We start from the raw sequence: 17093 nt of genomic DNA on the forward strand, positions 1-17093 counted from the left end.
AAGAAGACATCAATCGCGAGTGTGGGAAGAACATGGGAGACAAGAACGGAGCCAGACCAGTAAGAGGACAAGAACGACCGCTACAGAAGCAGTGGACTTAAGTCCAGCAGTACCAGAGAGCAAGCGGACACTGTGCCTCCGGACGCGGCTGCCCTGGATGGCCGTGTTTTCAGGAAAGTATCAGTTTGTAGGGCTTTCTCCAAACTGAGCTAGTGGGCGGGCCTCAGGGAACCTTCCACGATAATGGGCAACCACTAAACCCAGAAAGGCACATCTGGTTGTTGTGAGCACGATTAGGGGATCACATCACAGTGATGGCACAATAAAAAAGAACCCTGTGAACACGGAAGGTGTGAGTATGGATAGCTACCCTGTGGTTTGCCTCGAGAACTACTAGCCGCCTCATCTCTGCACATGGAGAGCTGAGAAGGAGATGGGAGAACAAGACCCGATTGCAACAAACCACCCCATAAAGGGAGAAGAACAGAACAGAATCCCAGAGGCCTTGGAGGCGTAATCAAGGCATTTATTGTATTAACTACCCTTACAATAAAATAAGCCAAACGCAATATCGCCTAGACGTATCTTTCCGCAGGGAGGGAATGGAGTGACCACAGCGGTATTCTTGTTTCTTTTGGATGAATGGGGGAGTTATCTGACCCACTCCAGTACTGACTACTTCATCTTTGTGCCGGAAGTCATTCCTAGCATGCAGTGTATCAGTGCACTCCAATATAACAATGACAGGGATGGAAGGCGGTTGGGGGGACCGAAGTGGCGTGGTGAAATAGATGCATTAGATTAGATAATGCATTTTATCTAAAAGGCTCCGTGTGGTTTTGAGCACTGAGAAAAAGGTCAGAGAATGCACTCAGCAAATCTAAACCAGTTTTACGTTGACACCTGGCTGGTTTGATGATTCATTATTTTTTTTTTTTTTAAATATTTTAAGACCTTTATTATACAACTTGTATGATACACAGCAGTCAGCTTACAACCCATCCGGGCCAGCCGCGTACATCGAGAACTGTATCGTATGTAGTGGATGAACACAGCCTCAAGGCCGACAACCCTGAGGTTCGGCGGCGTAAATTGATCCATTTTAGTACTGCTCAATCATACAAACATTCGGTAATATAGTGGAATGGGTCTGTAGGGTTTTCTCTTTTTTTGTGTGAACCTTTGGTACCGAGTCATGCTATCTCTCATCAACGTCTTCAGGTGGATAGCGTCCCGCTGTGACACATGTGGGTCATGGGAAAGAATGTTAGTTAAGTTCACCCTCCAGGAGGGCGCGGGACAACGGTAGTGGAAGATGAGGTTGCATGACATCTTAAGCGTGTCGGTGAGCGAATATCTATATAGCTTAGCTACCCTAACGAGGGTGTCTGATGTTTGTATTGGCGTTCAGGTAGGATCACCTCGGTTATGGCTGCTATTCTCAAAGGCCCCATGGTGTATCGTGTATAGTAGTCAACTTCGAAAAGCCTGGTCCAAAGGGGGGGCGGGACCAGTGCGTCAATAAAACTTCAAAACAGTAACATGGGAAATATACGTTGAAGGGGAAGGGGGTAAAGATAGCCATGTGTTCAGGGAAGGAAGTGCGGTGTCATTGTATCAGTAGCGGTCGAGTGGGTGGGTAGGCAGGAGACCATAGTGTGCGGCCCGCCTGCATGTCAAGTACACAAGGGGGGGGATCACCACCTTAAGGGCGTGTCAAGTGCGGTAGTACAGTACTGTTCGTGAGGTAACCCGTGGCAGGACCCCCGACAATAGTTGGACGTGTGGGGGCGTAGGCGCGGAAGGGGCAATGCACACGTCGTTGCGGAACAGTCAGGCATGTAGCGTGTGCTGATCGAGACATGGGAGTCGCGCAGGTAGCGATCAGTGTAGTATATATGATGGTGCAATGATGCGTGGGTGCTGGGGAGCGGGGGAAAGGAAAATCATATGAGTAGGGAAGTCTGTTGGGTGCAGGTGTTCCCCATAGTGTCCACTGCCGGGAGGGGTACGGGGGGGGGGGGTAGCATATATCTCATCACGTGATCCCCTGTTCCACACATTTCTGTTGAAAGGATTGGAGGATGTCGTCCCATTGTTGTGCAATTGGGAATTTCCTAAGGCCCGCTGTCTCTTCTCGTCTCAGGACTGTGCTCTCTGCTCGCGCCCAGTTTGTGAGCCATAGGCTCCAGTGTCGGATGTGTGGAGGAGGTGTGACGGCTTTCCACCGCTTGGTGAGCAGTCGTTTGGCCGTGATCAGCCCGAGATCCCAGTACCGGGCCTGGACTTTAGTCAGCTGTGTGCGTTTATAGTGTCCCAGTATGCAGGCCTCCCAAGTCCTCGGCACGTGTTCTGTAGTGCAATGTGTGAGCAGCGCAGTCACCCCATCCCAGTATTGTTGAAGGGCAGGACAGAGCAAGAGCATGTGGAGAAGGTCCGCTCCCACCAGGGAGCAGCGGCTGCAGGCAGTGTCCGTGACTAAAAAATATCTGTTTATTTTGTCTGGGGTGAGGTATGCACGGTGTAGTATGTAGAGTTGTATAATTTTGAAGCGAGGGTTACGTGGGACATTAACTGGGCCAACCAGGATTATCGCCCACTCCTTATCCGTCCAATCCCTCCCCCTGTCTGTCGCCCATTTCTCTGTCCGTTGCACGGTGGCGGGATGAGTGTGAAGGAGGAGAGCCTGTGCTAGCCAGTGGATTATGTGCGTGCCATTACTCATAACATGAAGGTATTGTATAAAATGATGTGTGGGCAGCTCGTCAGATATGTCACCCCAGGCGGCAGTCAGTGTGTGGGTGAGGGACGCGTGTAAGAGGAACTGTCCAGCTGGAAGAGATGTCTTCCACAAGAGTGGCGAAGGGGAGGAGGGCGCCATCGGAGTACAGATCCCCCAGCGTTTCCACTCCCGCAGTGGTCCAGCTATCAAGTTTTGCAACCGTCAGAGCCCCCGTCGCAGTCGGGGTGCCCAGTAGAGGGAGTATCGGGGCATATGGTATTGTCGTTCGGGTCAGGCGCAGGCAGCGTAAGAAACATCCGCGCGCCACTGCAAGATATAGTTGCGGGGGCAGGGAGTCTGGGTCAGCGGGTGAAACAGCACTTGAATCTGCAACTGGGACCAGACAGCGGTGTCTGTGGCGGTGTCGCCCAAGTTCTTACCACCTAGCCATCCTGACACCCACTGCATTTGCGCCGCCAGGTAATACAGCTCAAGATTGGGAACAGCCAGTCCTCCCGCTTCAGTGGGCATATATAATTTCATCAGCGCAATGCGCGGTCGACCCTTATTCCAAATCAGGTCTCGTAGTATAGCTTCGAGGTCTCGAAACACCCGGTTGGGGACATAGGATGGAATATTAGCAAAGTAGTATAGTAGCCGTGGCAGGACTATCATTTTCGTCAGGGCCACGCGGCTAGGAACGTTTAGTGGTAGAGTTTTCCAGAACCCAACTTGCGATCGGATGGATGCGATTGCTCGCATCAGGTTCCCCTCTAGTATATCCGCAGGGTCACGGTAAATGTGAATCCCAAGATATCTGAATGTCGTGGGATACCACTGTAGTCTCTCGCCACCGATGCGTATCTCACTCTCGGGAGCATTTGGGTCAAAGGAGTAGGCCCCTGATTTGGCCCAATTTACTCTCAAACCCGACATTTCCTCAAAAGTGCAGAAAATGTCAGTGAGGGACTCCGGAACATCACTTAGATCTTTGATATAGAGGAGGAGATCGTCTGCATATAATGACACCGTATGGAGACCATCCGCCATCGGTATACCCCACTCCGCTCCTCGGGACCTGAGTATCGCTGCTAGGGGTTCCACAGCTAAAGAGAACAGCAAGGGCGATAGGGGGCAGCCCTGTCTGGTGCCCCTCTGCACACGAATAGGGTCAGAAAGCAGTGTACCTGTTCGGACGCGGACCGTGTGTCTGCGGTATAAGAGGCCAACCATAGTCTCGTAGTCGTCCCCCAATTCAAATTTGTCCATGACCGCTCGCAGGTAAGGCCATTCCACCGAGTCAAACGCCTTCTCCAGGTCCAGCACCAGGCACCCGGCGCGCGGCCACCGTCGTGTGGCGTACTCTTGTATGCGGAACAGACGGCGGATGTTGTGAGACGTGTGGCGCGTCGGTACAAACCCGTTCTGGTCATGGTGTACCAGTGCGGGTACCACAGGGGCCAGTCTGCGGGCAAGCGTGGAGGCAAGGATTTTATAGTCCGTGTTGAGGAGGGCTAGGGGGCGGTAGGATCCCATCCGCTCGCTATCCCTGTCAGGTTTGAGCAGAGATACGAGGGTAGCCTCATTAAGCGTCGGAGGCAAGGAGAAGTCGTCCGTGGCTGCAGTGTACATTTTCACCAGATGGGGAATAAGAATGTCCGAGGCGGCCTTGTAGAATTCGGCTGGCAAGCCATCCGGTCCCGGAGACTTGCCATTCTAGAGATTGAAAATGGTGTCGCGGAGTTCCTCGGGGTCCAGCGGTGCTCCGAGTTCATCTTGCTGCGTAGCTGTTAGGGTGGGCAGCTGCAAGGGTGTGAGATATTCGGCTATGGCAGACATTGGGACACACAGCCGGGAGCGATACAACCCCGAGTAGTGACCAGTAAATGCCCCGTGGATTTGGCGCTGGGTGTAAAGTAATCCACCTCCCTCTGCCTGTATTGCCGAAATGGGGGCCGAACGATCTTCCCGTGCAATCAGCCAAGTTAGCAGCTTGCCAGGCCTATCGCCCTGTCGGTGCATGCGGGCAGAGTGTGCCGCGAAGTTAATGTTGCGTAAGCGTTCCAAGAGGCGACCATGTTCCGCTGTGGCCTCCGTCAGTCGGTTGCCTGCATCCCCCTCCGCTGTGCGCTCAAGATCTAGCAGCTCAGTCTCCAGTCGTGTCAGGTCGTCTTCGAGCTGTCGCCGCATGCGCCCCTGCGTTCCCAGACAGAGTCCTCGGGTCACCACCTTAAATGCATCCCATTCGGTCTGGGGGGAGGATGCCGTGTCAGCATTGAGCTCAAAGTATTGAGCCGTCTGCGTGAGCAGGGAGTCGCGGAAGGTCGCGTCTAGTAAGAGGTCTGGTTGGAGGCGCCAGGTGGGGATAGGTGGGTGGGGATTTTCCCAAGCAATTGCCAGTGTGTGGGGGTTATGATCTGAGTGTGTGCGGCCCATATATTGCGTGTCCCTGACCAATGGGAGAATATCAGTGATGATCATGTATCGGTCTAAGCGCACATGTAGGGCATGCGCACCTGACCAGTAGGAATACGTCCGTGCTGTTGGGTTGCGTGCTCTCCATGCATCATGGAGACCCCATTGCATGGCCCAATTGAGAATGGTTTTCGTGGTGGTGTGCGTCTGGGCGTTGGCCGGGGGTGCGGAAGATCTGTCCAGATTCACATCTAGGACACAGTTGTAGTCGCCCCCAAGAATCCACTGGATCCCATGCCAGGGTGCCAGTGTCGCGGAGGGGCCGTCAAAGAATTTGCCCTGGTCAGTGTTCGGGGAATACAAAGAGGCAAGCACTACAGGGCGCCCATCAAGTCTGCCTCGGGCCATCACGTATCTACCCTCTGTGTCTATCTGTGTGTCTATGGCCGCCCACGGGGTGCCCGGTCGGATCCATATGAGCGACCCGTGAGCAAAGAAAAGTACTCCGTGGCGTAAATCTGTCCGCGCTATCTGCGGCGCAGTATGTGTACCTCTGCCCTGTTTAAGTGTGTTTCCTGTAACAGTGCTACGTGAAATTTGTGACGTTTCAGGTAAGAATAGATTTGGTAGCGCCTCGACGGTGTGTGCATGCCTCTGACATTCCACGTACATATCTTGATCTCAGCCATACTCACTGCTCCGGCAAGAAGTACCCGCCCCACCCACCCCCCACCCCCCAGGTGAGAACGTCCACAAGTCCCCCAGCCCCCCCTCCCCCCCACTCAGATCAGACACAGGTACCGGCATATGGAGGAATAGGCTAGGCAAATCTCTGAGGGTGAGGGCGGGATAAGAATCATAATGACCAAACAATGCAAAACAGTAACAAATACCAAAAGGTCGGCTTCGCAACATGTCACCGTCCAAACACACCCAAGAAGGCAAAGAAACAATACTCAAGTCTAGGGGGTAATGTGTGCTAGTCGCAGTTTCGGCGGTCTACGTAGTCAAGTAAGGAAAGGAGATCGTTGGTCCTCCCCCGGGCCATAGGCTGTGTGCGCCATGCAGCCAAGGTCATTGCTCGGGGATACAGCGCCGCCCCCTGTTGCGGGGCCTCAGGTCTGCTAATCACGCAGGGGGAAAGGAGAGCAGATCTCACCACCCAAGCTTCTGATATAGGAAAGTCTGAGCGTTAGGGGCAGTGGGCATGGGGGAGAGAATAGGAAGAGCTGCAGCATGCTCCCACCACTGCCTTACCGTCTCAGCGTCTATGTGGCTGGGGGAATACTCACTGCGTCAAGTTCACTCCATCCATCACCGGGGCGGCAGGAGACATCTCGGGCGATGGCCCGCACTCGCAACGTCCCAGTGTCTAACCGGCTCTCAGCTCCGTCTCCGCCGCCCCAGTAGGGTTCGGTAGGACTACTTGTGTGATTTCAGTGGAGCAAGTCAGCCGTCTGCGGTGTGACATCTGGCAGGTCTACGGACAACTGGGAGTCCGGTATTCCGTAGATAGCGTCATCATCACTTGGAACTATCCGTGGGCTGGCGTCCGGTATGACGTCCGATGTTGGTGAATTGCTCAACTGGGAGACCCTCCGGAGTGCATCCTGTTGTTCCTGGATCATTTGATCTGCTGGCGGGGAGTGGAGCGTTGCTTCCTCCGGGTGGCGGGCCTGCTGGTTCCTGTTCCTGTGACGACGCCTCGGCCCTCGCGTCCGTGGTCGCGCCTCATAGCCCTGTGAGTGCCTGGGCGCCGTGTCCGTACCGCTGTCGAGCCATTCGCGGACTTCTTCAGGAGTATTAAAGAAGTAGGTCCTGTCCCGCGCCACCACTCTCAGCTTCGCGGGAAAGAGTAGGGAATATTTGAGGCCTGCTGTGCGGAGTCTCCGTTTCACATCCAAGAAATTGTGCCTTTGACGTTGCACTTGAATAGTGTAGTCCGGGAAGAACATCACGGTGGCATTATCTATACGAATCTCCCCGAGTCGTCTAGTTTCTCTCAGGATCGTGTCTCTGTCCCTATAGTTCAGTATCCTGAAGAGCAGCGGTCTCGGGTTAGAACCCGTGGTATGTGGTCTCGTGGGCACGCGGTGTGCCCGTTGCACCACGAAATAGGGCGAGAGTGTGTTTTCTGGTAGCATGTCTCTGAGCCAGTCTTCCACACGTTGGGCAGGATTATTGCCCTCCCATTTTTCCGGGACCCCCACGAGCCTGATGTTGTTGCGTCTCGTTCGCCCTTCCGCGTCCTCAGCGCGTTCTTCCAGGAACTCTACTCTGTTCAGGAGGTCCTGCACTTGTTTATCCGTTTGGGTGACTCTGGGTTTGAGTTCCGTCACTGTTCCCTCCAGAGTCTTGGTCCGATCAGCTAGTTTCCTGTGGTCGTCTCTCAGGTGGGTGAGATCTATGGCGACGCTGTCTATTTTGGATTCCAAGGATGTTCTGGTCAATTGGAGCGACTGTTCCATGCGTTCCATGGCGGCTAGCACACTATCCAATCTCGCGGTTACCTGATCGGCAGCCATCTTTTTGAGCGATTTGTCAGTCTTCCCTTTCGGCAGGACACCTCCAGTCCCAGTGCGAGTTCTTACCCCTCCGGACATGTGCAGGGTTACCCGGCTAACAGTCCAGCCTGGTTTACAGGAGGATGAAGCGTCCACAGAGGGATATGTATCAAAAGTTCAACAGTTGAGCCTTTTTTATGTGTAACATTCAAATGGACAGCAACAGAGGGACGTGTCTCAAAAGTTAAAAATTTGAGCCAGATTTCTTTTTGGGAACAATGTGAATTAAGTTAACTTATTTCAATATTTAGCAAACAATTGAAAACCATACAAATTCCAGCCTTGAAGTGCCCAAACTCGACAACGTTAAAACCACAAAGACTGCTAAAACTGGGTTTCTATTCACTCCCCACAAAACAAGAGAAATCCTTAACGGATTGTAAAATTCCATCTTTATAGTCTTCAACGGTTTACCCAATTTTAGCTTAAAAGTAAATGTTGAGCCATTACCTTTTTATCCCTCTGTTTCATTTTGAGGGTTTTCTGTTCTAGTGAATAACCATAGTCTTCAGCTGCCCCACACAGCTTTTCATCCAGGTCTTTCAAAAGGGTACATGTCTTTTTATCGGACACTTCTTTAAGCTTTTTAGATAAAAACAACCTGGGTGGAAAAAAAACCTTACTTGAAGTTACTCTATTACGAACTGCATGATCAATTTCTCAATACTTTATGGGTTATAAATGGGATGATCAGACGGCAACGAGATTCCAAACAAAGACAGGCATGAAGAACTCAATTAAATCAATCATGTTGGCTCTCCAGAGTTTTGATTCTAAATTACAGTACTATCATTTTAAGGATTCTTATAGTTCTTTATTCTTCAGTGACAATGTAGAATACATTTACATGAGGTCGAATGCTAATCGTTAAACAAAAGGTACAATTTGTAACTAAAGAAAAGGCCTGTCTGGACAAATTGGACCGAAGCTAAAGCAATGATCTGTGCACAAAAATAAATTCACATGTAAGAAATGTAGAATAAAACAATGTAAAAATATATTATGTATACCTCCAGAGATTTGCTAAGACCGGAGAACACAAAATGTGTAGGAGCTTTGTTTCGTGGTGCTTTCAAACGACGGTCTCACCAACTTGCAACACAACGTGTATTTGCAAAGCGCACGGTCACCCATAGGTATCGTTGTGCTGAATAACAGATGTTTATTGTTACCCAACTCAATGGTACTCATTTCATCGACCTCAGATGGTTGAAAGGCTGAGTGGACCAGCGGGATTTGAACCTGTGACCATGAGGTCGAACACAGGCCCCTGCAGTGGAAGCATTAGTCCATTGAGCCACCAGACCCGGCTGTAGCAAAAGCAACAAGATATTTCTTTGAGGAAGTGTCCTTTCACTTCAAGTCTTGAATTCCTAATCTTTAGCTAAATATGCAATGTAAGCACAAAAGACATTTTATTACTAAATCACACAACACAAACCCATCTGAGTTATTCATCTTACAGATGTGGCGTTTGCAGCCTTATTACATACACTGCTATATTTGATTACTGAAAACAAAATCTGATTAAAATTGTTTAAGTAGACTTTCATAAATGTGTTCTTATTTCCTAAACAATCAAATCCTACTGTGATATTAATTACAGAAAATTAATAGTACAAGTCATACTGTGATAATATCTACATAAATGGAATAATGCAAAAAGAAATCTGGTTACTAGTCGGGTCTAGTATGAAAGGAATTAATAAAAGGAACATGTTCCATACATAATACAATGAAGCCTGCAATTCCTGTATAAAGTCTCTAATTTATTTCCATTCTATTTGTAACATCACTTATTACCTGTAATGGGAATATCAATATTGGTACTCTAACTTAATTGCTTTAGAGAACCGGTGTTGTAGCTCGCTAATCTCCAGTCACTCAAAATCCCTCAGTGAAAAACTTCCCATTATTTAGTTATTTTGATCTAGAACTCAAAATATGTTATGATTAAGGAATAACATTACTATGCCTACACTAGAGACAGGCCCTATAAACAGTGATTTCTTGCTATGAAAAACTCTTACCTGCCACTTGGAGAGACCGGGTTTTCAGATGCATTTCTCCTGATCAGTTTACACTGAAAAGGCACCGAAATATGCAGTATATGGTTAGAGGTTTAGTTTCTATAGTGCAGTGTCAATACGTGGCAGCTGGAATCCATCAAAATGCTATCCACACGTTCCACAAATTAGAGACTTACATTATACTGCTTAGAAATTTGTGTTTTCAAGAAATTACAAGCAGCTTACTAAGGAGTTTAGTTTCACACTACAAATTGCACAAGTTTTATCATCTGCACCACAAAATCTGTTTGATTGGATGCACTAAGTACCAAGGATTTAATTGGGCTTTTGATGGGTTGGAAGGTGATGGGATGATCCGGTTATGTTAAATTTATTTATACAGTGCATGCATACCAAAGTTTCATGGCACTATAAAAATTCAGGGAGCAGTCTGACTATGACAAGAACCTTTAGAGTTAGTTGCTTGAGGATCACGCAAGTCTAAGTCGATGGATAAAACATAGCAAAGATGGTTCAATGTAAAGAGATGGGGTAAAGAATTCCACAGATGTGCTGTAGTGAAGGAAAAGGAAATGAAAGGAAAAACAAAACCTCACCAAATTTGATGGTTTTAGTTCTGGGAATATTCCAAAGGGAAAGGCTGTTTGATCTTTGGTGTAATACGCAATTTAGCGGTCATGAAGTTAGGAGAATCAAAATATAGAACGCCATAAACAATCGCCATAGCCTTAAAGATAATCCGTGGCAACAAGGAGCCAGTGTAACTGCTTCAAGACAGGTGAAATAGGATGTTATGTCAGTATGTTGTAGACTAACTGTGCAGCAGCATTTTGAACAAGAAGATTAACTGAAGTAGCAGGAGAAGCCAGCAGAAAAGAATTCCTCTACTCAACACAGGACTGAATCAGGATATTTATCACGATTATTTGATGGTGGGGGGTTTAGGAAAGGCAAAATATTGCAGATGGTTTTTAGATAGTAGAAACAGGTGAGGCATACTTTTATAGAGAGTGATCTAAGAATCCAGGACGATCCAAAGAATTGTGTACAGTAGCATTAAGGGCATTGTGACAATGTGCCTTCCAGCACCACAAGAAGTTTGGTCTGGAAGGGAGCCAGTCTGAGGAATTCTTCGCCAACCTCCAATAGAGGGTATGAGGTAAGGCAAAAAAAAATGAGGGTGAGCTCTGTTCAACTGCCGGGTGTGATCTGAGAACTTATAGAATTTTACAACAGTTTTGGATAGTAATTGGGCTAAGGAAAACAAATATATTAAAGAGCAAGGGTGAAAGTACAGAACATTGTAGGCCACCCTATTTGAATACTCTGATCTTCGAGAAATAGGGTGGAATTCCCATCACTTGGTACCGAAAGATAGGAATAGAATCAAGTAAGTGTAGAATATAAGATCCTTACGTCGAAGTCTGGAGATTATAGGATAGTGTTGAATGCACCCAAGAAGTTAAAAAAGACCAGGATTTCAGTTATTAACGAAGTGCAGATGTCATTGACAATAGATAAGACAACCATCTCAATGCTCCGACCTGGGCAGAAACCAGCAAGTAAAGAATCAAGAAGGGCATGAGATTTCACATGGCATTGTAATTGGTTAAATACAAATGTTTCCAGCAGCTTTGACCAGTAAGGTAGAAGAGATACTGGGTAAAAGCGGGTTAAGTCAGAAAAGTCCAACCTGGGTTTAATGGATTACTTTTTTTTTCTAGAGAAGGTTTAATTTTGCATACGAGATGCATGTGAGATATTGCTTCAGTTGTTCAGCCACTTTTTTAGGGTGCACTAATTTCCAATTCCTTTTACATGGCGACCTTAAAATTATGGAGGGTAAAGAAAAAAAACCAATTGAAACTAGAAAATGAGCAATCCATGGCACAGGTTGTGCCTTATTATAGGATATATTGTTGCAATTAGTAAACAAAGTAGGGCCTAACAAGTGACCTTTTGTGTCAACATTGCAAGCCATGAAGATCGCTGAGCCACAAATTAACCACTTGAGTGCTAAGCAGGTGCAGGACACGTCCTAATTACTGTGTCTCAGGTGCCAAAGCACGGACCTTCCTCACACTTGCCCCCACAGACCCCTCCTTTGGCGATACAATCATGACAGCATGTGCACGGAGTGGCAGCACTCAGATACTGCTTATAGAAGCACTGGGAACCATTTTGCTTCCAACATGTCCCTTAGCAGGATCATATGTGGATAGGATCCACACGCTAGGGAGGGATCAGGTGGGAAGAATCACACCAGAGCAATAATGTTTCTCCTTTCCTCACCCAAAGCCTTTTTTGTGCATTCCTGCTGCAGGATTGTTGCTGGAACCGGATCCTGCAGCAGGAACCCCCCCACCCCACCCCCCCACCGGGCCATAAGGGTACTTTTGTTGATTGGGAGCAGCCCACTGGCTAAGGGTCGCTTCCACCAGATGACAATTGTTGCATTTTGGTCCCCCCCCCCCCCCCAATCCCTCCCTGGCTTGATCCTCCATTTTCCTGGGTGGAAGGAAGGGACACACTAGACCACCAGGTTGATTTAGTGAACAGGGGGAGCAGTCTCAAGCATAGGTTGTCTCCCCATGTAAATGTTTAGGAGCATGGTTTCCATGGGTGGAAAACACCACTAGATCACAAAAAGGTAGAGGATAATGCTAGCTAATCACTTTGGATTGTGATGTGCAGTGCGTTTTTGCAGCCTGGCTCTATGTGCTCGATTTATTCCATGATCTGTTTCTTTTTAGAATGCAGCAGTTTTGACTAGGAGCCCAGGGCTTCAATTCCCAGAATGCAAGTTCTGTAGCACAGAATAACAAGCTTAGCCAATCAGAGCTGCACTATTTTTCAAAAAGTGGGAGGGAGTGTTTGGTATCATTGCATCCTTCTAGTTTATTTTTAACTGGCTTTCAGAAACGATAGGTACTTCTTAGTCTCCCTCTTTTCTGGTTAGTTGTGTTCAAGAAATGTTTCTTTCTTTTGTATGTTTGGGCTTCACTTGGTTTAGATTGCGCCATAGTAGTGTTTGATTTATAGCAATTTTGTTTTGTTTTCCCTCCGAAGCCTGGGTGGAGTTGGGTAATGTGCTTATTTGTCATACAGGAATTTGTTTTTTGGCTCCAGGCCCGGTTTGTTTTTCTGCAAATGTGTGCTTTTCTATAGTATGCTCTCAATGGTGTTTATATCACTTAGCTAATTTTGTTCAGGAAACTTTGGAATGCTTTTCTGACCAATGTTTTAATATGCATTTATCATGGCTCACTGCAATGTTTTCAGCCAGGATATGGAATTCCTGTAGCCGGACGCCCCAGGAAATATTGTTTGGGCTCAAGGGAAACAAAGTTTCATGTGTATTTTGTCCTTGGGACAAGCAGGCCCAACTCCCTGCAGCATAAACTTTTGGCTGCCAGTTTGCAGTACCACATTATGGCTCAGGGAAGGGCACTGTCTGCAGTTATAGGCAAATATATCACCTTATGTTAATGCTGTTCAGACTGGTATTTATGGTTTATTAATTGTAAGCATTTATTAGTGCGAGTGCTCTAAGTAAACGTTGTAAGCTCTGACTGCACTACTGACAGTGGTTTCAGTTTAAAAATGTGTATACACGTTTTCAATGTTTAGCAATATGAGGCTATGTATAATGCTCTCTGGTGTGAATCAAATATTTGCAGAAGCTTGAACGCAAGATTGATTCTTTTCTTTCAAAATAAAATATTCATAAAAAAATGAAAGCAGCAACAAAATACATTTTGCTTAACTACTGAATAATTTCAGGCACTAATTCTTTGCAGCATCATTTAGTAACATGTTTTGAAGCATGCTAGTATTTCCCCAAAATATTCATAATGGAAAATCAGTGTAACCAGTTTCAATAGGATTATGTGAAACACAAATTAACAAGCATTGGCAAAGCCAGTAGGTCTAAAATCGGTGGTCAGCTTTTTAGGTGTGCCTATGAATTGTTCTGCCATGGTTTTTGTAAAACCTTATTGTTGTGGGAGCTGCTGGGCCCTCACCATTATAACAAACATTGGCAAAAGCAAAAATAGTTTTTGGGTCTCAAAGCACACACTGCCACAGTAGTTACTGGCAGTGAACAGGACTACTTTATGTGCAGATATGGCCCTTGTGAAAGAGCAGAATTTTTTCCACTCACAGTGAAGACTTGACTACGGCAACGCCCTCTACGCCGGAACCACCGCCAAGCTCCAGAAGAGACTCCAGCGGATCCACAACGCCTCAGCAAGACTAATCCTCGACACCCCCCCGACACAGCCATATCTCCGGACACTTGAGAGACCTGCACTGGCTCCCGGTCAACAAGAGAATCACCTTCCGTCTCCTCACCCACGCTCACAAAGCCCTACACAACCAAGGCCCTCTGATACCTCAACAGCCGCCTCAACTTCTACACTCCCACCCGCCAGCTTCGGTCGACCAGCCACGCCCTCGCCGCCATCCCCCCCGCATCCGAAGAGCCACAACAGGAGGAAGGTCCTTCTCCTACCTGGCCGCCAAGACCTGGAACGCCCTCCCGGCCCACCTCCGCCTGACCCAAGACCACCTCGCCTTCAGGAAGCAGCTCAAGACCTGGCTGTTCGAACAGTAGCGGACCCCCCCTCCCCAGCGCCTTGAGACCCTCCGGGTGAGTAGTGCGCTATATAAATGTTCTGATTGATTGATTGATTGAAGTAACCCGATACAGAGCGAGAGAGAGAATTTTATTAAACACAAATGGTCACTGTCAACATCCGACCAAATTAGGAACCCGAGGGACTTGGCCCGTTTTTACTAAAGTTCCCTAAACTTTTAGCTTTTCCCCTAAACCTTTTTTCTGACATGTGTTGCCAATTTAGATGCTTTGGACACTTTGCCACTGCTGAACAGTGTCACTGTGCAAGTGCTCCCTGTGTAAAGTGTAATGGAGATTGGCTGTCCATTATTGGTATGTTTGCTTTACTAGTAAAGTACACTATGTGCCAGGGCGAGTAATGCAAATGCTACTGGTGGGCCTGCTTTTTTTTTTGTGAAACAACAACGGTCCACGCAAAAGAATTATATGCAAAGCAATGAATATATAGACTGAATCAGTTCCATATTTCGGGCGACATGTCCAGCCGGACAGAGGTCTTCAATTTTTTACTCAATTGGAATATTTCATACACAGGAATACCTTCAACAAATCACCAGTGTGGGGCACAAGCCTGTACCCAAACAGAGTCAGATCAGTACAAAAGGTAAACAGAGGAAAAGAGCATGGCTTTTCAAGGCAAAAGCAGCGATTTCTGTAAAGTATTGAGTGTACAGAAATATCAGTTAAACACCATTACATATAACATTTAAATCAAGCATTTGTATATGGTGTACAATGAGTCGACGGTGGAAACAGATTCCACTACCGACTGAACCGGTCTTCTCCTGGTACCGCGGATTTTAATCAATGAAGCGCAGCCCACCTCAATAGCGCCCGATTCTGGCATTAGAGGCTTATAATGTTAAAGGCAAATATAAATGTCCTGATGATGGTCCCCATGACTAAGTAGTGGGACCGAAACGCCGTCGACTTATTGTACAGGCTTGAAACAAGAATGGTGATGGATTAAACCCAGATCAGTTGACTGGGGTCGAGTGTTTGATTTGATTTGCTCAAACGCTCCGTCCATCATCCCCTTTTGTATCGCTTTGTTCGCCCTAAGTGTGGCAGGGTATGCTCAGACGTGAGTCCCTTGCTCACTGGATTCAAGATAGCCTGGCTGATGAGGATTATGAATCCGAAACCGGTCCCAGGATGCTTGTTTCCGGTCCATGGAAGACATGGCTTGGCAGTTCGGGCTGGACTGTTCCCGTGAGGCACAGGGTCGACTGATTTGCATATAGCCATGTCTGAAATGGGGTGGCTGAGTGGGCTAAAGAATGGTGATGGATTAAACCCAGATCAGTTGACTGGGGGTGAGTGTTTGATTTGCTCAAATGCTCCGTCCATCATCCCCTTTTGTATCGCTATAATACAACCTAGTCTAACAGACATCCATTCATAGATGAACGAGAGCGGATAGCCATTTTCAAGAAAGTGCACACACGATATATGATCGTGTGCATCTTTAACCGCATGCGCGCTAGCGGTTTTCCCACTGCGTTTTTCAAATTACAGCGTTACATGACGAGCTCAGCTCATCAGCGCACGGCACGTTACGCTCAGAAGGGGTTAAGCTGGAAAATAGTTTTATAGGCTACTTTAAAGTCCTTTATGCCCTTAGCTCTGAAAAACGGTATCAACAGCTGCATACTATATTTTGATAAAAGGAGCAGAAAAACAAAAAATGTAGTATCGATTGTTTCCCTAGGTTCCCACATGGACAATCCAAGTTCTCAATATTGGGTTGGCAGCCTATAGGAAAACACAGCAGATATTGTATAGATCCTGATCGGAAAAGAAGACTACGCTCCCAACGTGTGAGGTCTTTTAAAAGATAACTAACAGTTAAACACAAAGTGGGTTCAACATCACCTTTCATTAATATATATTGTTTCACAGAGACTTTGGCTAATTCCTGATTATATCTTGCTTCCCCATAGTATTTATATAGAGTTTTACGGATGAACTTCTTAGCTAATTAAATGTGTGTACCAGATACCTAATGCCTTTCATTTCACACTCCGCACAGTAGTTCAGACAGTTCACGTTACAAAATCCTGGAACTCTGCAGCCAGAGTAGTAAAAGTAATTGTAAACTGACTTCTGACGTCAGTCTCTGAACTGAGGTACCAGAATCGATTCCTGATCACGTAGTATTGATAATCGATATGTTAGGATTAGCATGGTGTCACTAAACTCACACTGTAGACATGCATAATTAGTATTTACGGTATTTACTTTCACTTAGCTTCATGCCGCGTTACGCTATATGAATACCATACTATGGCCTTCTTTAATGTCGTACATGCACAGGCCTTATTCTCCCTTAGCTCTAAAAGCCCTGCTCCTGGGAAAGAAACCAACTGTTGCAGAAACTGCTGTTTCAGCTCGGTAGGCTCGGCAAGGTCGTAGTTAGCCGAGGAAGGGCCGATAAGCACATTCCGGGAGGGGTGCAGGGTGGTTTGTCTCTGGGAAGACAGAAGGGAGTCACCCGTCTGACCTTGCTGCCTGAGCGAAATCAGGAGCTCTTTGTGTGCCTTATATGGGCTTTCCTATTACTGTACTAGCTTGTACCAATTTGTATTTTTCCATGTTAGGCCATGCCGGTGCCAACGCAATTGTATATATGTGATGTGCTGACAATGTGCCAGCAGTCTTCTTGGCGGACCTTTTGGGTCAGGTCGCAAGGAGCTCCTCTGGCAGAGTTTGTGTTTGTC

General features: G+C 47.2%; 1 protein-coding gene across 2 annotated transcripts in view; it reads right to left on the reverse strand.

Annotated features, from left to right (window-relative positions):
- Positions 1-17093, reverse strand: part of HPF1 (histone PARylation factor 1) — a 141012-nt gene that overhangs the window by 65425 nt on the left and 58494 nt on the right. For both annotated transcript variants that reach the window (XM_078677059.1, XM_078677060.1), the window contains exon 5: positions 8152-8302. In XM_078677059.1, coding sequence (XP_078533185.1) covers positions 8152-8302 — 151 coding nt within the window. The remainder of the gene's footprint in view (positions 1-8151; positions 8303-17093) is intronic.

The sequence above is a fragment of the Lissotriton helveticus genome, chromosome 2_1 (genome assembly GCF_964261635.1).
Source record: "Lissotriton helveticus chromosome 2_1, aLisHel1.1, whole genome shotgun sequence".
NCBI lineage: Eukaryota > Metazoa > Chordata > Amphibia > Caudata > Salamandridae > Lissotriton > Lissotriton helveticus.